Below are 15,428 nucleotides of genomic sequence, written 5' to 3'. Positions count from 1 at the left end.
TACATTATGGAATGCTGTACTTTAGGTGCTGTTACTTTGATAAAAAAGGAATTAGAGACCATTGTAGATACGTATGCCTTCTCAGTGAGTGGTCCTCGCTGCATTATTTATGGAAGGGCCTTTTATAGGTAAGAACTAGCATTTGATGTGGTTGTGATTTGCATCTGTCATCATAAGAGCTTGATTTTCTTTTCAGTTTCACAAATAAAAATGACTCAAATTGAAATTTAAGGAGAAACCAGCAGAGAAACCTTTTGATTAAATCTATCAGAAGGGAGAGCAGTGTGGCTGTTTAGCATTCGATCGTCAATTCCGGTTTCTACTGACCTTCCCGACAGGCTTATGTTTCACACATCTACTGCCCTGAAGTGTTTTCAAAAATGTGGGGATTAAAAATAGTCCCACAAAACTTTCCAAACATCTTTTTAAGGGATCTTAAAATTAGTTTAAGAAGACACTCTAGCAAAAGGCTGCTATTACAGAAGTGGTTTTAGAGGGGAAAAATAAGCATCTGTTATTTGGATTTAGAACTTCAAAGCTAGAATATTCTTGTAAAGCAAATAAAAGTTTTCTCATAGTCAATCTTTTTAAACAGTGAGATGAGATGGTGTATTTGTAAAGAAAATGCTTAAGGAAACACTTTACACTGTGGTAACAGAATCATTTTGGTCTTTAACAGTTTTTATTGTTAAAACAATAAAACGTACTATACACAATGTATAGTCATGTATGTGGAAAAATTTTAACCAGTTATGTATAAAAAGTAAAATTATTCTCACTTTCCCAAGTAAAGCAAACTGTCGGAGCAGTAGTTACCAATATGGTAGTCTATTGCTTACAATCCTTTTACATATATTAAAAAGATTCTCTGGAATTTTAATAAATCTTTATCCCACCTTTATTCAGCATAGATTTCCTTAAGCTTAAAATGATTTTCTCATTAGACACAACCAAATTTCAATTCTAAAGTAGCACTGTTTCTTGTAGAATAATGGATAAGAGGAAAATTTTACAATTTAGCTTATGGATAATTATTGGTATTCCTAAGCACTTGAGATAAATTTATTTTTCAAGAATTTAAATGTTTTAGACTAAATCGGTAGCAAATTGTAATACAAATTCCAATGAAAACATAGTCATAGTTTTGTTATAACCCTATCTTTATTACAACTCTATCTGTATTATCTGTACCATACTCCTGTAACAGGTACTGAAGACTGAGGTGGTACGGTAAATTTCTTCTTCCTTTGTTGCTGAATCAAAAGCTGGTTTAAGTGTCATTTTTTTTGATTACCTGAAAATCTGAAATAAATTATGAAATTTTATATTGGGCTAGAAAGTTAAAAACACACACACACACACTTGCCACATTACAACTGACCTTGAACAACATGAGTTTGAACTTTGGGAGTCCACTTATACGCAGACTTTTTTCAACAGTAAAGCACTGTAGTACTATATACAATTGGTGGCTGGTTGAATCTGCAGATGCAGAGCTGAGGATATGGAGGAAACAAGTATATGAAGGGCTGACTATAGGTTATATGGATACTTTCCACTGTGTGGAGGAGGGTTAGCACCCCTGACCTCCATGTTGTTCAAGGATTGACTGCATTTTGTATTCTGTAATTTTTAGACATAGCTGAAAAGATTAAAAGTACTTAACCTTATGTAAAGTACATTTGTGATTTTTTTTTAAAATACTGTGTTTCAGTATTATCTATGACTTATCAAGTGTTAGATGAAGTTACTTTTTATGTGTGTTTGGAGAATTACATTGTATTAATATTTAGTATCTTGTATAATGTGGATACTTAATAGAAAGTTTAACTTCATTTATCATACCCACTGGATTCCTCTTCCGAAAACTCTGAGGTGTGATATAAACTTTCCATTGTGGATCTTCTAGACTCTCCTAAAGAAAAAACATGTATACATTTAATGTTTTATCTCAAATACAGTTTTCAGTTCTTTCGAGTTTGAACCTGGAAATCCCTTTTCAGGGGTATCTGGTGTCTCAGACAGTGAAGAAACTGCCTGCAATGCAGGAGACCCAGGTTTGATCTCTGGGTTATGAAGATCTCCTGGAGAAGAGAATGGCAACCCATTCCAGTATTCTTGCTTGGAGAATCCCTTGGACAGAGGAGCTTGGTGGGCTACAATCCATGGGGTGGCAAAGAACTGGACACACTGAGGGATTAACATAAGACAACAACAACTCTTACTCTTATCAACTGTGTGTAATGTAATGTTATATAGACAAAGCTGTTATGTATCACTTGTGTTACCAGGGCAGATAATATTGGTCAAAGATGGCCACAATGATATCTCCCACTCTGCATGTTCCTTAGAAGTATGACCTTGGCATTCCCCCTTCAAGAGACAGAATCCAATTTCCCTCCTGCTGAAACTGAGCTAGGCTTAGGACTCTTTTGTAATCAGTAGCATGTGGAGGAAGTGACTGCCTGAGTTCTGAAGCTAAATCAGAAAAAGCTATGCTGCTTCCGTTTGATTCTCTTAGGATTCTTGCTTTGGAGGAAGCCAGTTGCCATATAAGAAATCCTACCACCCTGAGATTGCTGTCCTGCAAGGCCATGTATAGATGCTCCAGTTGATAGTCCCAGATGACCTTCTAACCATCCTACCAAAGCTCCAGTCAGTAGCAAATCCACCCATCTGTCAGTTGAGTGTCATCACTAGGTAACCTCAACTGATGTCTAGCCAAGCCATATTGGAATTCCTAACCCACAGAATTCTAGTGATATATGAAACAGCAACCAGAATAGCCACTGTTTGAGGATCAGATGACTCGTTAAACAAAAACTGAGAAGGACAATTAATTTAGAGACCTATATAAAGCACCCAAATAATAAGACTTAGGAAACTTAGACATGAATAGATAACACTAATTTGTTACTTAACCTTCTTATCTGCCCTTCCACTTTTGACTTGAATGCACTGGGATGTATCTAATAAGATGCTCTTTATCCTTGCTGATGACAGGTGTCCATGTCCCTCTTCATTTCCTGCATTCTACTTTTCATAAGGTTTGGCACATTTCATATTTGGTGTCTGTCTCTCACTTACCACAACTCCTGAAATATTTCCACTGTATTCTCACTTTATTTTGTGAAATTTCTTTTCCTTTCTTGCTCTGACAGAAACCTGGCTGTCCTCTGAGGATACTGCCAGCCCAGTAACCCTTTTTTCTTTCCCTTGGTCCTCTTAGTATTGGACTTGGAGATGGGCAGGTGTCCTCCTCCCTATTATTCTCTTTCAGGGCACTTGCCTTCCCGTCTTCTCTTCCTGAAATCCACGTCTTCAGTTACATACTCAACTATTGTTGTGATCCACTGCGACTGCAGTATTCTCAGTTCATTGGATCACTGGCTTATTGTCACTTTCCGACTACTTTCTTAATTTAGCAACTTAAATGTTCATGTAGAAGGCTCTTTTGCCCTGGATCTCAATTCCTTGAGCTCTGTTCTTTCAGGCTGTCTTTACCTTACTGCAGCCACCAGTTCCCGTGCGCACTCTGAGACTTCATCAGTACAGGCCCCCTCAGTTACCTGTGTTCAACTAGCTGACTACCAGCTTTTATCCTTTCTAGATCACTCCCTCTATGACCCCACCACCAGCAGTTCTTCAACCCTACTGGGATTTCCAGTTCTATCATCTTTTCATTGTTCTCTCTGTTTGATTTCCTCTTTCCCTTCTTTGAACTGTTCAAATTCCATGGTCATTCACCCTCTTGCATAAACGCTGACTTCCTTAACCTTTTCTCACTTTGTTGTACTCACTTGACAAAACTATAACCCTAGGAAAATCCAACATGCTGCCTATTCCTGTCCTGAAGCATAAGGTTCAGCTGGAAAAACATACAAGTGGGTCTCATTTTAAATTCATGGTCACAGACATTAGGGGGAACCCTTCAAGGCTTCCCAGGTAGCATAGTGGTAAAGAATCTGCCTGCCAATACAGGAGATGCTTGATATGCAGACTCAATCCCTGGATTGGGGAGATCCCCAGGAGTAGAAAATGGCAACTCAGTCCAGTGTTCTTGCTTGGAGAATTCCATGGACAAAGGAGCCTGGTAGGCTAAAGTCCATGGGGTCTCAAAGAGTTGGACATGACTGAGGCTGCATGCGTGTCATGTCATTAATATGTTCAGGCCATCCTATTAAACATTCCTAAGTCCACTCATCATTGGAGAAGGAAATGGCACCCACTCCAGTGTTCTTGCCTGGAGAATCCCAGGGACGGGGGAGCCTGGTGGGCTGCCGTCTATGAGGTCACACAGAGTCAGACACGACTGAAGCGACTTAGCAGCAGCAGCAAGTCCATTCATTCTTCCACTTTCCTAGATGACTTATTTACTCTTTTTTTTTTCCATTTTCCAAAACCTACAACTCTCCATATGCATCATAATTCTCATCTGATGATTTATTTTCCATTTTCATAGAGGAAATAAAACATAGTAGGAAAAAGCTTCTACAAGCTCTGTGCCCAGAGTTATTCTCTTAATTCTGCTCTGCGTGTTTCATGTCCCCATGCTCCTATCTAAGGCCAACCCCTCTACTTCTTTACTAGATCTCATTCTCTCTTGAATACACAAGACATGGCTCCAGTAATTCCTTCTGTCTTTCACTTATCAGTGTTTTTTGTACTCTCCTAAATCTTCCCCATCAGCATATACAGATTTGGTTGAAGGCACATGAATAAGTTCTCATCAATGAGTGTGGACAGAATGATACATACTGCTTTTGGGTCTGAGCATTAGGCAATGGCATTCATTTCTCCTTAAACTTTCCATTTCCTCAATCTTGAACATGGAAAATTATGATTTGGTTCCGACCATGCAGATGATAATGACATCCAAGTCAGTGGTTCTCAACTGGATGACTTTTCTCCACAGAGAAGGTTGGGAAACATCTGCAGATATTTTTGTTGTTAAAATTGGTAGGTGGAAGTGCAATTGGCATCTAGTGGGTAGAGACCAAGGATGCTGCTAAATATCTTACAACGCTCATGACAGACATACCATTCTCCCCAACAAAAAAATTATTCAGCTCAAAATTTTAATAGTGCAATATTGAGAAACCCTGCCCTGGAGGATGGTGGAGCAATAAGACAGAAGGTCATGACCTTCTGAATGCCTGTGGGACTACCTTGTAAATGTAGACAGCTCACTTCAGGATTAGGGAAGAAACAAACTTCCATACACTTAAGCTACTGTACCTTTGGGACTTTTTGTAATAGAAGCTTAGCCTTTACTTTAACTAATATATTCCATCACTCTTTGAAGTAAAGAACTACCTTGGGCTTCTCAGTTGAATATTTTCAATGCATTACAATATAGAGAACCATCCAGACATCCTAATGCCTATTTTATACTATCTAATGTCTTCAATTCAGCATTCCCTTTGGTTTGGCAGGGTGTAACAATATTTCTTTTTTTTTTTTTTTAACAATATTTCTTAAACTGGAGAAATTGTTCCTGGACTTTCCAACTTTGAAATTATACCTGGCTGGTCTCAAATAATTGTTTAACATTCATTTCCCAGGTGTTGAGCCAAGGTGATTTTTATTGTGAAATATTTTCAAGTAGATTCTCTGAGAAGAATAACTGTATCTACAGCTTTTCTTTTACTCAACTTGGGTCACAATTTCTGGTTTAAATAAAAGGCATTTACACTTGCTGTGTTGTTGTTCTTCAGTCAGTCATGTCCAACTCTTTCTGACCCTAGGGACTGCAGCGCACCAGGCTTCCTGGTCCTTCATCATCTCTTGGAGCTTGCTCAAACCCATGTCCATCGAGTTGGTGATGCCATCCAACCATCTTGTCCCCTGTCATCCCCTTTTCTTCCTGCCTTCAGTCTTTCACAGTTTCAGGGTCTTTGCTAATAAGTCAGCTCTTCACATCAGGTGGTCAAAGTATTGGAGCTCCAGCTTAACCATCAGTGCTTCCAATAAATATTCAAGATTGATTTCCTTGAGGATTGACTGGTTTGATCTCTTGTAGTCCAACGGACTCTCAAAAGTCTTCACCAACACCACAGCTCAAAAGCATCAACTCTTTAGTGCTCAGCCTTCTTTATGATCCAAAACTCACATCCACACATGACTACTGGAAAAACTATAGCTTTGACTATACAGACCTTTGCTGGCAAAGTAATGTCTCTGATTTTGGTTGGTTACACTGCTTAGGTTGGTCATAACTTTTTTTCCAAGAAGCAAGCATCTTTTAATTTTATGGCTGCAGTCACCATCTGCAGAGATTTTGGAGCCCAAGAAAATAAGTCTGTCACTATTTCCATTGTTTCCCCATCTGTTTGCCATGAAGTGATGGGACCAGATACCATGATCATTGTTTTTTGAATGCTGAGTTTTAAGCCAGCTTTTTCACTCTCCTCTTTCACTTTCATCAAGAGGCTCTTTAGTTCCTCTTCACTTTTTGCCATTAGGATGGTGTCATCTGCATATCTGAGGTTATTGCTATTTCTCCTGGGAATCTTGATTCCAGCTTGCACTTCATCCAGCCCAGCATTTTGCATGATGTACTCTGCATATACATTAAACAAGCAGGGTGACAATGTACAGCCTTGTTGTACTCCTTTCCCAATTTGAAACCGGTCTGTTGTTTCATGACCAGTTCTAACTGCTGCTTCTTGACCTGCATACAAGTTTCTCAGGAGGCAGGTCTGGTATTCCCATCTCTTTTAGAATTTTCTACAGTTTGCTGTGATCCACACAAAGGCTTTAGCATAGTCCATGAAGCAGATGTCTTTCTGGAAATTTTTTGTTTTTTTCTATGGCCCAACAGATGTTGGTGATTTGATCTCTGGTTCCTCTGCCTTTTCTAAATCCAGCTTGAACAACTGGAAGTTCTCAGTTCAAGTACTGTTGAAGCCTAGCTTGGAAAATTTTGAGCATTACTTTGCTAGTGTGTGAGATGAGTGCAATTGTGTGGTAGTTTGAACATTCCTTGGCATTGCCTTTCTTTGGGATTGGAATGAAAACTGACCTTTTCCAGTCCTGTGGCCACTGCTGAGTTTTCCAAATTTGCTGGCATATTGAGTGCAGCACTTTCACAGCATCATCTTTCAGGATTTGAAATAGCTCAACTGGAATTCCATCACCTCCACTAGCTTTGTTCTTAGTGATGCTTCCTAAGGCCTATTTGACTTTGTACTCCAGGATGTTTGGCTCTAGGTGAGTGATCATACCATCGTGGTTATCTGGGTCATTAAGATCTTTTTTGTATAGTTCTTCTGTGTATTCTTGCCACCTCTTCTTAATATCCTCTGCTTCTATTAGGCGCATACCATTTTTGTCCTTTATTGTTCCCATCTTTGCGTGGGATGTTCCCTTGGTATCTGTAACTTTCTTGAAGAGATCTCTAGTCTTTCCCATTCTGTTGTTTTCCTCTATCTCTTTGCATTGTTCACTTAGGAAGACCTTTTTTTTTTTTTTAATTTCTGCTTGCTATTCCTTGGAATTCTGCATGCAGATAGATATATCTTTCCTTTTCTCCTTTGCCTTTTCTTATTTTCTTTTCTCAGCTATTTGTAATGCCTCCTCAGACAACCATTTTGCCTTTTTGTATTTATTTTTCTTGGGATGGTTTTGATCATGGCCTCCTGTATAATGAACCTCCATCCATAGTTCTTCAGGCACTCTATCAGATCTAATCTCTTGAATCTATTTGTCATTCCCACTGGATAATCAGAAGGGATTTAATTTAGGTCACACCTGAGGAGTCTAATAGTCCACTTTCTTCAATTTAAGGAGTTCATGATCTGAGCCACAGTCAGCTCCTGGTCTTGTTTTTGTTGACTGTATAGAGCTTCTCCATCTTTGTTACAAAGAATATAATCAATCTGATTTCAGTATTGACCATCTGGTGATATCCTTGTGTAGAGTCATTTCTTGTATTGTAGGAAAAGGGTGTTTGCTATGATCAGTGTGTTCTGTTGGCAAAATTCTGTTAACTTTTGCCCTGTTTATTTCTGTACTCTAAGACCAAACTTGCCTGTTACTTCAGGTATCTCTTGACTTCCTACTTTTGCATTCCAGTCCCCTATGTTGAAAGGGACATCTTTTTTTTCCACTGTAGTAGGAAACCTTAACAAAGGTTACCTTACATAAAGGAACTTTTGAAGTTATTCAGGTGTTCAGAGATTTCTGTTCACTTGCAATAAGGTGAGAATCATGGGACGGTTGACTCTTGGTTCCATCTTGCAAAAGCACTCAATTTGGTTCCTAACCTAGTTTTCCTGCTGTAGGTTTGACTTAAGGTATGATTTGAGATGTTTGACCTGTAGGCATTCAAGGAAGCTGGAAGATTAGGACCCATATCACTCTAGCAAGGGAGACCAGAAACAGTGCAAACTTGAGACTGTGGTGTTTGCTTACACTACTTACCATTTCAACAGAAACAGGTATCTCCTTGTTAGTAATAGTGAAAGTGTTAGTTGTGTCCAACTCTTTGAGACCCCATGGATTGTAGCCCGCCAGGCTCCTCTGTCCCTGGAATTCCCCAGGAGACAATACTGGAGTGGGTTGCCGTTCCCTTCTCCATAGGATCTACCCCACCCAGGAATCAAAACTGGGTCTTCCTGCATTGCACGCAGATTCTTTATCATCTGAGCCAAAGACTCTCAAAGCATAGATTCCCATAAGTGGGCAAGAAAAGGATCTGATTTCACTAGCTTTTAGCTTAACCTTGTACCAAAGAGCAATAGAATAAGTCAACAATGCTGAATTGCAATAAACCTACAATCCCATTCCTTTACACGAAGACAATGGCATATAATTTTCATATAATACAGTATGATACACAAATGAGATTTTAAAAATGCTATCTGGAAGTGAGTATAAATTGAAATGGAAAAGATGTTACCTGGTAGTTCTGTGGCTGAAAAGGTGAATGAAATTTTATCATTTTGTCATGCAAAACATCTTAGTGGCCTTACTAGAAAAGGGTAAATAATAACTCATATGTAAAGGTTGTGTCAGAGTTTATAGACTAGACCCCTGGTAATGGATTCAACCTTTCCACAACAAATCAAAAGTATTGTTGTATGCTCACATGAATATACAGCAGTCATTACCTTAAATTTAAAACTCACTATAAGCAGCAAACACATCGAGCAGGATATGAAGGCTGTATTGTATCAGTGTGGTCTGCAGAGAATTTCTTCATAAGGTTTTTGCCTTGTTGAAATATGTGTTGCAGTTCAAAGCTAAAGGGATTACTTCTGAATAGTCATCATAGAGGTTGATTACGTTCGTATATTATATTTAGCTGGACCCTGCAGCTATTACTCCATTAGGTCTGCTGGTCCTGCTATTGGCAAAAAGTTGATCACCTCATGTTAAAAGACTGTGCTTTCTGTTGACCTTATCAAAATGTCTCAAAGGGTTTTGTTAAAAAATAAAATTCAGATTGTGTTTTATGAAAATGATTAAGAATAAATACCATGTATGAAAACTGCTCGTATCTTCTGGGTGATTGTAGCATTATGACATTGTTAATGAGGAGCTTATATTTTACTTTTGCATCACAGCACAATTTACTTAAAGCCATAGATTCAATTTTAGTAGAAATAGCTCTTTATCATGCCGAGAGTAGAGAGTCTCAGAAACTGATTTCCAAAAAATGGAGAAGTCACTATCCCTGCCCCATGTATTCAGATCATATAGAATTAACACCATGGAATTAAGCCCAGTACATCAACATTAATACAGTAGTACATCAACAATGGCCTATTACAATGTGGTTTTAAAAGGTAACTGTACTGAGAACAGAGTATATACACTGAAATTTGTCATTCACACTTGATAATCAAAAAAATCACTTTAAATAAATGAATTAAAATTTAACTGCTTATCTTCTAGACAGCATTATATCATTTCATTCAGTTAATCACAACAGTAGAAAAATTTTAAAGAAGTGAGTTGAATATATATATACTTATAATCCTGAGTCCAATTGCCAATATAGAGCATATTTTAATAAACTTGACTTTTAACCTATGTCATTAGGAATGAGCTACAGATTAAGTAACAAAATGAAATTAGATCTTGGACAAAGATATTGATGGGGATGGTTTTATTATTTAAAATAACCTATGTACAATTTTCACTAGAATCATATTACAAAAGCTTTCCTTTGGGAACCAAGATGATTTTGAAGCTATCTCAACTGAATGGCTCATCTCTGAATTATTATTCCCAGGAGTGGTGATAGGTTGGCACAGACATGTCCTTTTGGGCATGGTCCTTCTTGTAACTGATGGTGTGTAAAATGGCTGGTCAGAGATACAGCCTGTGAGCCTGGAGCGCAGCCAGACACACATTATGGCCTCATTAGCACTGTTCTCTCATCGACTGAACTCTTCACCAAGGGGAAGCTTCCTAATATTCCTTGTACTCACTTGCCTTTAGCCACCTCACTTGATACTCACAATGGAGGAAGAGTGGGTATCAGTCAGGAGGAAGCAGATGGCACATTCAACTGGGATTCTGGACATTAATGAAGGGGCCATTAAGAGACAAGGGCATTAAATGCTGAAGAAGGTGTGGAGAAAAGGGAACCCTCTTACACTGGTGGTGGGAACGCAAACTGATACAACCACTGTGGAGAACAGTGTGCCGCTGCTGCTGCTGCTCAAGTGCGTCAGTCGTGTCTGACTCTGTGCGACCCCACAGACGGCAGCCCCCCAGGCTCCTCTGTCCCTGGGATTCTCCAGGCAAGAATACTGGAGTGGGTTGCCATTTCCTACTCCAGGAGAACAGTATGGGGATTCCTTAAAAAGACTAGAAATAAAACTACCAGAAATTCCACTACTGGGCATATACTCAGAGGAAACCAGAACTGAAAAATACACAGGTACCCCAGTGTTCACTGCAGCACTGTTTACAATAGACAGGACATGGAAGCAACCTAGATGTCCATCGGCAGATGAACGGATAAGGAAGGAAGCTGTGGTATATATACACAGTGGAATATTACTCAGCTGTAAAAAGAAATGTATTTGAGTCAGTTCTAATGAGGTGGATGAACTTAGAACCTGTTATACAGAGTTCTGAAGTAAGTCAGAACAAGACAAATATCACGTATTAACTGGGAGGGATTGGGGGCAGGAGGAGAAGGGGACGACAGAGGATGAGATGGCTGGATGGCATCACTGACTCGATGGACGTGAGTCTGAGTGAACTCTAGGAGTTGGTGATGGACAGGGAGGCCTGGCGTGCTGCGATTCATGGGGTCGCAAAGAGTCGGACACGACTGAGCGACTGAACTGAACTGAACTGAACTGATGGAATCTAGAAAGGTGGTACCGATGATCCTATATGCAGGGCAGCAAAGGAGACACAAAGAACACTTTTGGACTCAGTGGAAGGAGAGGTGGGATGCTTTGAGAGAATAGCATTGAAACATACACATTACCACATGTAAAATATCCAGGGGAAGTTGGTTATATCACACAGGGCACCCAAAGCCAGTGCTTTGTGACAACTTGGAGGGCTGGGGGTGGAGGGAGGCGGGAGGGGGTTCAGGAGGGAGGGGACTTATGTATGCCTATGGTTGATTCATGTTGATATATGGCAAAAACAATCACAATACTGTAGTTATCCTCCAATTAAAATAAATTAAAAAGAAGAGAGAGAGAGATAAGAGCAGAACTTGAACAACAAAGGATGCTGAGGCACTCAGTGACTGGCAGTGGAAGGATGCTATGCCATTATCTTCCCCAGGCCAAGAGTAAAAGGGAAGAGGAGGAAGTTATTGGACTCGGGAGTGAGGGATGAAAGTTTAGAACAGGGCTCACCCAACCGAGCCTGGAAGCAGTGGCTGTGGTGTCACGGATGTCAGAACTGAGCTGAAGTCAGGGGTAAGTGCATAACTCTTGACCTTTTTCACCACATAACCTCTATTCCCTGGCTGAAGACTCCTTTGGATTAATCCAAACTAGGAACACAGAAGGCAATGAAATTGTGAGATGCAGTCTGAAGTCAGTCTCCTGGGATACACAGCAAAGTGTGAGAATGGATTTTGTGTGTGTGAGAGAAAGAAATTGCATATGATAATCACAAAGTGCAAATGTCACCAGTTTGGTCATGTGAAGCGTGGTTTAAGTGCCAACATCCTTGATGGTAGTATATGATTTGATGCTTCTTTCTTTCTTTGACTTTCTTTCCCTTTTTTCTTTTTTCACCCCCACCCCTATTTTTGGTAATACTGGTTTGTCATTCATGGAACTTCTCATTTTATAGTCTATAACAATTCTGTGAACAAAAGCCCGAGATTACAGAGTCAATCCCACTTTACCACACAAACAAAACAAAAACAACAATGAAAACCAACCAAATAATCCCCACTTTGACCAAAACAAAACAAAACAAAACCATCAACATTTCTTGGTAATACTTTCCTACTTTTTGTTAACAAACAAGGTAATCTGTTCCGCTGGTGTTTTGAGGCAGAAATCATGATGTGGTTATTCTATATCTGATGAGTATAACAGTCAAGATATAACAAATTTTAAAGCAGGACACATCTTTTAAATTTGGGTAGATTTGGGTAGATATTTGGTAGATACTGACCTGTGGTCTTTTATACTGCAGGTTCTCAGTTCAGCTCAGTTCAGTCCCTCAGTCATGTCCGACTCTTTATGACCCCGTGGACTGCAGCACACCAGGCCTCCCTGTCCATCACCAACTCCCGGAGTTTACTCAAACTCATGCCCATTGAGTCAGTGATGCCATCCAGCCATTTCATCCTCTGTCATCCCCTTCTCCTCCAGCCCCCAATCCCTCCCAGCATCAGGGTCTTTTCAAATGAGTTAGTTCTTCACATCAGGTGGCCAAAGTACTGGAGTTTCAGCTTCAACATCAGTCCTTCTAATGAATATACAGGACTGATTTTCTTTAGGATGGACTGGTTGGATCTCCTTGCAGTCCACAGGACTCTCAAGAATCTTCTCCAACACCACAGTTCAAAAGCATCAAGTCTTCGGTGCTCAGCTTTCTTTATAGTCCAACTCTCACAACCATACATGACTACTGGAAAAACCATAGCCTTGAGTAAATGGACCTTTGTTGGCAAAGTAATGTCTCTGCTTTTAATGGCAACCCACTCCAGTGTCCTTGCCCGGAAAATCTCATGGACAGAGGAGCCTGGTGGGCTGCAGTCCATGGGGTCACAAAGAGTCGGGCACGACTGAGCCACAACACTAACACTAGGTTGGTCATAACTTTTCTTCCAAGGAGCAAGTGTCTTTTAATTTCATGGCTGGAGTCACCATTGAGGTGATTTTGGAGCCTCCCCAAAAAAAGTCTGACACTGTTTCTCCATCTATTTGCCATGAAATGATGGGAGTGGATGCCATGATCTTAGTTTTCTGAATGTTGAGCTTTAAGCCAACTTTTTCACTCTTCTCTCTCACTTTCATCGAGAGGCTCCTTAGTTCTTCAATTTCTGCCATAAGGGTGGTATTATCTGCATATCTGAGGTTGTTGATATTTCTCCTGTCAATCTTGATTCCAGTTTGTGCTTCATCCAGCCCAGCGTTTCTCATGACGTACTCTGCATATAAGTTAAATAAGCAGGGTGACAACATACAGCCTTGAGGTATGTTTCCTCCTTTCCTGATTTGGAACCAGTCTGTTCCATGTCCAGTTCTAACTGTTGCTTCCTGACCTGCATACAGGTTTCTCAAGAGGCAGATCAAGTGGTCTGGTATTCTCATCTCTTTAAGAATTTTCCACAGTTTGTGGTGATCCACACAGTCAAAGGCTTTGGCATAGTCAATAAAGCAGAGGTTTTTCTGCAGAAGTTTTTCTGGAACTCTCTTGCTTTTTCGATAATCCAGTGGATGTTGGCAATTTAATCTCTGGTTCCTTTGCCTTCTCTAAAACCAGTTTAAACATCTGGAAGTTCATGGTTCACATATTGCTGAAGCCTGGCTTGGAGAATTTTGAGCATTACTTTACTAGCTTGTGAGATGAGTGCAATTGTGCGGTAGTTTGAACATTCTTTGGCATTGCCTTTGGGATTGGAATGAAAACTGAGCTTTTCCAGTCCTGTGGCCACTGCTGAGTTTTCCAAATTTGCTGGCATATTGAGTGCAGCACTTTCACAGCATCATCTTTCAGGATTTGAAATAGCTCAACTGGAATTCCATCACTTCCACTAGCTTTGTTCATAGTGATGCTTTCTAAGGCCCACTTGACTTCACATTCTGGGATGTCTGGCTCTAGGTGAGTGATCACACCATCATGATTATCTGGGTCGTGAAGATCTTTTTTGTACAGTTCTTCTGTGTATTCTTGCTACCTCTTCTTAATATCTTCTGCTTCTGTTAGGTCCATACCATTTCTTTCCTTTATTGTGCCCATATTTGCATAAAATGTTCCCTTGGTATCTCTAATTTTCTTGAAGAGATCTCTAGTCTTTTCCATTTTATTGTTTTCCTCTATTTCTTTGCACTGATCACCAAGGAAGGTTTTCTTATCCCTCCTTGCTATTCTTTGGAACTCTGCATTCAAATGGGTGTATCTTTCCTTTTCTCTTTTGCTTTTCACTTCTTTTCTTTTCTCAGCTATTTGTAAGGCCTCCTCAGACAGCCATTTTTCTTTTTCCATTTGTTTTTCTTGGGGATGGTCTTGATCCCTGTCTCCTGTATAGTGTCATGAACTTCCATCCATAGTTCATGAAGCACTCTATCAGATCTAATCCTTGAATCTATTTCTCACTTTCACTGTATAATCATCAGGGATTTGATTTAGGTCATACCATTACAGGTTCTGGTACATAGCAATTCCGTTTTCAAACGCTTCTGTTAATATTTGAAATCTATTAAAATTTATACAAGGATCAGAAGTATATTCAAACTCAAAATTATAGGTTCTTTTTCCCCCTTAAGCATCATTATCTTAAATACAGAATGGAGGCAGACCGGATGAAGAATTGAATTGATTACATTGACATAGAATTATCCTGCATTTCTTTTTTAGGATATCTAAACTTTTAATGAGCGTATCTGATTCACATTTATCAATCTGCCCCAACACTTTCTTAAGATAAATAAATACAGTGTTGATGTCTTCATGCGGTTTTAAAAATTTCTCCAGTGAATGCCACATTACAGAGTCTGCATTTTTTTCTGGTCAAGATGGAATAACCAAAATCAGATTAGTGTTTTCTATGAAACCACACCATTTCTCCCTCCCAAACCCTGTAAATCTCCCACTCTAGATCTAGTAAATCAGAATCTGCATCTTAAAAGGATATACCAAGGTCATCTGCTTGCTCACTAAAGTTTGAGATTCACTGTTTCGTATAAATTTCTTCTTTCATCTACTATTTAACATTGGAGCAAAACAGCCCATTTGGTAAGAGGAGGGAGACCAGGTTGTCT

General features: G+C 39.5%; 1 protein-coding gene across 1 annotated transcript in view; it reads right to left on the bottom strand.

Annotated features, from left to right (window-relative positions):
• Positions 1 to 1,142: 1,142 nt before the first annotated feature.
• TTC29 (tetratricopeptide repeat domain 29) overlaps positions 1,143 to 15,428 on the bottom strand; it is a 279,515-nt gene continuing 265,229 nt past the window's right edge. The window contains exons 12-13 of the mRNA XM_086346476.1: positions 1,846 to 1,915; positions 1,143 to 1,302 (exon numbers count right to left, since the gene is read on the bottom strand). Of these exons, the coding sequence (XP_086202602.1) occupies positions 1,278 to 1,302; positions 1,846 to 1,915 (95 nt within the window). The 3' untranslated portion in view covers positions 1,143 to 1,277. The remainder of the gene's footprint in view (positions 1,303 to 1,845; positions 1,916 to 15,428) is intronic.

The sequence above is a fragment of the Bos grunniens genome, chromosome 17, assembly GCF_055505025.1.
Source record: "Bos grunniens cultivar Pamir isolate PY7600 chromosome 17, Bosgru_T2T1.0, whole genome shotgun sequence".
Lineage (NCBI taxonomy): Eukaryota > Metazoa > Chordata > Mammalia > Artiodactyla > Bovidae > Bos > Bos grunniens.
The sequence above is the reverse complement of the archived record's forward strand: the minus strand, read 5'-3'. Positions and strand labels throughout refer to the sequence as shown.